General features: G+C 35.5%; 1 protein-coding gene across 1 annotated transcript; it reads left to right on the top strand.

Moving 5' to 3' along the window:
• Nucleotides 1-1,003: 1,003 nt before the first annotated feature.
• LOC111063093 (putative glutamate synthase [NADPH]) lies at nt 1,004-5,574 on the top strand. The gene is made up of 5 exons (XM_039438542.1): nt 1,004-1,270; nt 2,275-2,442; nt 3,391-3,504; nt 3,926-4,082; nt 5,365-5,574. The coding sequence occupies exons 1-5, from the start codon at nt 1,133-1,135 to the stop codon at nt 5,505-5,507; spliced, it is 720 nt and encodes a 239-aa protein (XP_039294476.1). The 5' UTR covers nt 1,004-1,132; the 3' UTR covers nt 5,508-5,574.
• Nucleotides 5,575-6,690: the final 1,116 nt, after the last annotated feature.

A 6,690-nucleotide genomic window follows, 5' to 3' on the forward strand; every position in this document is an offset into this window, starting at 1 on the left:
TGAAAGATGATGACAAGATATGAGTGAATCTACAGCCTTAGGTGGGACCCGAACCACTGTGAAGCAATTTTTAAACTCATAAATTATATTAAGAGGAGTCGGATCTACAAGATTAGTGATCACCCTTACTTTGGGATTAGCTGGTGCATGAATCCTAACATATCGATAGCTTATCAGTACGACCACGGAGCCAACCGCTTCCGTTTTTAAATCATTGCTAAAAGAATAAGAAATTGCAAATAGATTATCTGAAAACTTTTGCACACAGCAATAGCATCCATTCATATTTCCTACAGCTATTTCCTCTTGCCAATGTTTGCTGTGTGCAAAAGTCTTCAGAGAGTTTAATAGCATTTATTTGGAATTTCGTTCAATTAATAATAATTGTACTTTGATGCTGAATTTTATCTATTGAAAATGAAACACAAAAAGTAATTTATCATGATTTGAAATTCAATATTTTTCATAATGAAAACAAATTGTAAGATCTGTTTACAGTAGCTGCTTTGGCTAGATTTCGATGAAAGATTTATAAACAGGAAAAATAAGAGGGTAAAGAAAGGAAGTTTGGCACTTACGTGTTTCTCCAGCTAGGGGTTGAGTCGAGTATAGGACCGTGAAGGTGTAAAAGGCGGTAGAAATGAAAATAGTTAGAAGAGAGGAGTTCATTGTTGGAAGCTTGAACACAAACAATTATAAGTTTATGCTTGCGTAATGGAGAAGACTCGAGTCCTAATCATGCCTTATCTCCGCCTAATAATGAATTTGAATATCATCCATATGATATCCTTTTTTTCTATATAGGGCTATTACTATAATTATTGAAATATATACAAATAAAAGCTATTTGAATATGGCTCTCATGAGTAAATAAAATACAATCACGTAATACATCAAAGGGAACTGGATCATATTTTTATTTATTTCATTCATATGATGTATCTAACAAAGTGTATCATATGTATCTTCCTTCTTATCAATTAATGTATTTATTATGTCCTAATTGTGGTGTGGTGTTGATTTGTGCCAGGAATTGTACGAGGAATTCGACGCAGTGACTCTGTGCACAGGGGCGACGTGGCCACGTGACCTGCCGATCGCAGGGCGGGAGCTGCAGGGCATCCACTACGCCATGAGCTTCCTGGAGTCGTGGCAGAAGCGACAGATGGGTCCCACCAATGTGCCGCCCCTCCTCGCCAAGGACAAGAATGTTATCATTATTGGGGGCGGTGACACCGGATGCGACTGTATTGCCACTTCTCTCAGACAGGTAATCGCTTATAATAGTGACTTTGACGTTATAAAGTCAACTCCTGATTGGTGTTGCTATTTCTGGCTGTCATTTGACTAATCAGATAGGTCCATCCTTTTCCACCTCCGTAATATTGTCAAATTGTTTTTTTGACTGTGAAGAATGAATCACCATAATGATCAAAAATTAATCATTAAATCATGACAAATAATTTTTTGAGGCGAATAAAATTTATTTGAGATAGAGTTGATCATCATTTGAGTTGATAATCAGCAATTAATATTCCAATATCGGGGCACCGAGCTTCGCTCGTTACTTTTACTTATTTATAAACAGAACACAATTCTCTAAAATGATCGTATTTATATTTCACAGCTGGCTATACGTCATCTTATGAATTTCGGGGATGCGATATTTTTCACATACTCACTTTTTTTCTATCCACAGCTGTTTTAGCCAAGGATTATCCTTTTAATGTCGTTCAGCGAGTTTTCTCAAGGATGAGACCTAGAGCAATCGAATCATAAACCTACTATGTTCTAAATTTCGTGAAAATCATTAGAGCCGTTTTCAAGATCCGTTAAACATAAATAACCAGATATAAAAATAGCCAGATATATAAATACAGAAATTGCTCGCTTAATATAATAGGATGATATATTCCGGAATCAGCTATCTACTATAGAAGGCAGTGGTAACGCAGAGAATCGGCCACTCTGTAGTCCTATCTTTTCCACTCTCCACTGACTGTATAACATAAATTTCACTATTAATAGACTTCATTAGCAATACAGGGTTGTGCTGGGAGGTATGGTTGATTTACTTGATTTGGAATAATAGTTACATAGTATTTCCAAATGAAGCTCAAATTTTTCCAGAGTGAAGGCTATTGTTACTTTGAATGGCGTCATTTCTAAGAAAAATGAAAATAAAAAATCTAATAATGACATGTGAGAAATGGCGTTGAACTTTGTCCATAAAAACGTCCTAGAGACATTTTGAGAAATGAAAATGATTTGCAGGGCGCAAAGAGCATTACGACGTTCGAAATCCTGCCTGAGCCGCCTGAGAAGAGGAGCCGCGACAACCCTTGGCCGCAGTACCCGCGTGTCTTCAAGGTCGACTACGGCCACGAGGAAGTCAAGCTCAAGTTCGGAAACGACCCCAGGCAGTTCAACACTCTCAGCAAGGTAACTAAAATAATTTCCATTTTTATTTGTTTTGACTGATTACATTTCTTTTTACTGATGATAGTGTACAAAACGAGTTGTATGTCTGTGTAAGGAGGAGGTATGGTTATTGGAAAATGAATGAACTTCATTAGTACTTTGTCTACCCTGGGGTGTCTATCCCAACATGCCTCGACGCTACAAAATATCTCTATGCAGCAGAAACTGAAACATTTTTCAATAAATAATTTGTGATTTTTTGAAGTAGATTTTTTTGTTTTTAATGTAATTATTCATTTTGAAGGTTTACAGTTGGTTTCACATCGACTCTTGAAAATTAACTTGTTTCCATATATTTCTCAAAGTAAGACAAAGTTCCCCCAACCCCTGGTTGATATTGTCTCTTATTTTCAAAAAATATATCTTTGTTAAAGAAAAGAAAATGTCAACTTTTTATTATCTGCAACTCTTCGAACATTGCAGAATACAATAAAAATATTGCAAGAGATTTGTTTCAACGTAAGTATTGATTGCAAGCTGTTTGAAATCTCAACTCTCCAAAATTGGGACAAAGTCCCGGTTTACCGGTATTATCTCATAATATTGCACATTCAAATTTATAGTTACGACAAAACAACACAACTCTTTGTTCTAGATTACCTGTATGTGAAGTTCATAATATTGTCAGTTGATAGAACCAATCTGGCTTTTTAATTGATAAGATATTTTGTTGTCTACTTCAATTATTCTCATTTAATTTGTTCTCTGATTCGTTTTCAAACTTCTCCTTTTACCCTATATTTACAAGTTTCCAATTACACTTCCCTTAATCCATATATATTTCAATATTATTAAATATCCTAATTTCTTAATTCCACATTTTTTATATCTCAATTCCTTATTCAATATTATATATTTTTTAATAACATTACTGTATTACTGTAATGATTTATAATGAAAATTTTGCAGGAATTCCTGAGCGATGGTAATGGAAATGTTGCTGGAATCAGAACAGCTCTGGTGAAGTGGACAAAAGACGACACCGGAAGGTGGAAGATGGATGAGGTTCCTGACTCTGAAAAGGTTTGCATCCTTTTTTCCATCCGAAAAAATTACTAGAACAGACGTAGAATGAGGTAGGATACATTAACAGGGAATATACTATAACGTGGTGTACTTCATCGAGGTTCCACTATACTAGACAAAGAGATCTGTAATTTCTCTATTATAAGATGAAATTTATAAGATTCCACATATTTGACCGTGGAACTGACAGAATCTTATCAATTCCACTGTAAGTATTGGGAATAAATTTGATAACTTGACAAACATATGATGTGATAATGTGTTTTGTGATAAGGTACCATTATTCGTCCAAAAATCGATCTGTTTTAACTGGCTTTATTGTTTTGTATTTAATAGTATTGAAAATTCACTCCTAATAAATCTTTTCAATTACTGTTTGCTTTGTTAATCTAAGATGTTGTGTGATTGGTGTTGGCAGGTGTACAAATGTGACCTGGTGCTGCTGGCGATGGGCTTCCTCGGCCCGGAGAGAGACATTGCCTCCGAGTTGGACCTGAACTTGGACCCCAGATCCAACTACCAGACGCCCACTGGCAAATACGCCACGTCTGTGCCAAAAGTATTCGCTGCCGGAGGTGAGATTCAAAGAGATAACGTTTTCTTAAAATCACTCAATTTTATTGTCGTTAATCCAAAGAAATCTAATCCAACTCAAATCTCCATAAAAAATATTTCAACGTTATTACCTTATTTGATTATTATTGGCGGTTGAATTTTATCGACCTCTATCCAACTTATTTATTTATTTGTAGAGAATAGATAGAATCAAAGAGAAAACAAGTTCAAGGGCATTCGCCCTGAACTGTTTAATCTATCTAATTAATTTACTTCCAAACACGAAACCAAACTAGAAACATCTATCACAGTTCTAAAAATATTTGAAATTTCACTTCAAATCGAGATAAAAAAATCTTACATCTCCAAAGCGGGCCATTCACTATTCGTGACTGGTAATTCAACAATCTTAGACCAGTAGTAAGACCACTAGTCGGATCTTCCACCTCTCACGCTCCGACTGGTTGTCCAACTAGTCGAATCTACCATCATTCACTCTGTTGTTTAATGGCTGTGTGGTAGAGAGGACCTAGAGTCCTAACTCCGGCCTTAATAAAGGCAATTATTCCATTTTATTTTTGTATTCTGCTCCGATTGGTTGGTCTACCTAGTCGGATCTTTCACCACTCGACTCTGACTAGACGACTGACCTTGGGATGTAGGGTGTGTTTGGCCTCAAGTTGGACAAAAAATGGCCTGCTTAAACAAACCAAAGAATATTTTATAGAATTTTAAATTCCAACCCCCTTCTGTGCTCTTATAGTTCTGTACCACTATCATATAAATGAATAAATGTTATTCATTTATTCATTGGATAGACCAAACAATGCAATATTCAGAAAAGAAAGAACTGGCTATTGTCCAAAACTTCTATTTCTTAATTTTTTTATCAAATCGCCCAACTATTATGTAGGTTGTGTCCATATTACACAACCAAATCATTAATATTAAAATTACAAATCAAAACAACCAATTTCAAATTTAGATAGCTTGATAATAGAACTTAAACAGAAAACCAACTTCAAATTCACAGAATATTGAATAAAATCACATGAATTTTGAGCCCGAAAATATCACGTTCACCATAGCTACTAAAAATATAAATGAATAAATAATTGATTGTAGATAATTAATGAATAATACAGTTCACAGAACTCATTCCCCACACCCAGACTTGTTGTCTTTGTGGGGAATATTCACTATACATTTATTGTCTCTGCTGCTGTATTTTTTTGTGAATAAAGATTATTTGAATTTAATTGAATAAAAGATCCTTACAATGCTGTATTTTGGTTGTTGTAGATTGTCGCCGAGGCCAGAGCCTGGTGGTGTGGGCGATCTCGGAGGGCAGACAGGCGGCGCGGGAGGTGGATGCCTTCCTGATGGGGGAGACGACGCTGCCCGGGCCGGGAGGGGTCATCACCACGCTCACCCAGAAGGGCTGAAGGCTCAACGCAGGGACACGCTCTGTTATGGCTCTAGTCCTAGTCCAATAGGTCAGTCAAGTATTGTTACCCATCAAAAATACTTTCTTCTTTTAAAATCTGGAACTCATCAACATTACCTGTAAATCTAAAACGAAAATATCGATATCGCTGTTATCATTCAATATGGCGGATCCAAGATGGTGGACCAGATTTTTAAAGTCATAGTAAAGTAGTATTTTCAATTTGAGTAGGATCCCCGATCACACCCACCATCAAATTACCTTTGTGTATGAGATATGAATCCGTTCTCGGACTTTTTTCTCTCCTTTCTGCTTTGAATAGTATTGATTAATAATGTGAATATCCTCTAAACGGTTTGAGATATCGATATGCGGTTTTCGCCATTCTTTTTTTCTTAAAATTTCGTATCGAAATCATGTATCGCATGACAGCCTTACAATTTAAAAAATTAAGTTGCATTCAATATGACGGATCCAAGATGGCGGACCAGATTTTTGAAGTTATAGTAGAGTAGTATTTTCAATTTGAGTAGGATCCCCAATCACACCCACCGTCAAATAACCTTTGTGTATGAGATATTAAGCCGTTCTCGGACTTTTCACCCACTCTGTATACTAGCAGGTAACCCATGCTTGCACTGTGTTGCAATGCTCTCAAGTCCAGGAAACATAAAAAATACCATTATTTTTAATTATTTTGTCAAAATTACGTGCATAGTCTTCAGAGTTGAAAATTCCCAGCAAAAAAATGATTTTCACTGGTTTCGGAACCTGAGTCATGAGTTACGCGTGCTCTAACACATGGAGTAAGCTCTGTTTGGTTGGGCTATTATAGTTACGTAAACTTTGAATTACAAATTGAATATTTTTGTTTCAATTATTTAATTAGAATTAATTGATTAATAACAAAGAAAATGTAAATGAAATTGAAATCAATGAAAATCTGTATGGTAAAAATTGCAAGGTAATCAATTTATTAGTTCGTAAATGATGATGATGTGTCATTCGTGTATCTCCTATATCGCACATGTATGTATAAACCGATTCTTTCCTTAAATAGATTGCATCTGATATTATTTATATTTTTCAGGCATTTCTCACTTCGCAAGATGGTTGTTGTCTCGCTTCCTTTACTACTATAAGAATAGATATACATATTTTACTTATGAATAGCATAAAAT

The sequence above is a fragment of the Nilaparvata lugens genome, chromosome 11, assembly GCF_014356525.2.
Source record: "Nilaparvata lugens isolate BPH chromosome 11, ASM1435652v1, whole genome shotgun sequence".
Taxonomy (NCBI): Eukaryota; Metazoa; Arthropoda; class Insecta; order Hemiptera; family Delphacidae; genus Nilaparvata; species Nilaparvata lugens.

Excerpts from the sequence above, each read along its gene's own strand:
- LOC111063093 (XM_039438542.1), top strand. The coding sequence starts at position 1,133 with ATGAGCTTCCTGGAGTCGTGGCAGAAGCGACAGATGGGTCCCACCAAT. Across the intron at positions 2,443-3,390 it reads AGTTCAACACTCTCAGCAAG|GAATTCCTGAGCGATGGTAA; the intron begins GTAACTAAAATA and ends AAAATTTTGCAG. Across the intron at positions 4,083-5,364 it reads AAAAGTATTCGCTGCCGGAG|ATTGTCGCCGAGGCCAGAGC; the intron begins GTGAGATTCAAA and ends TGGTTGTTGTAG.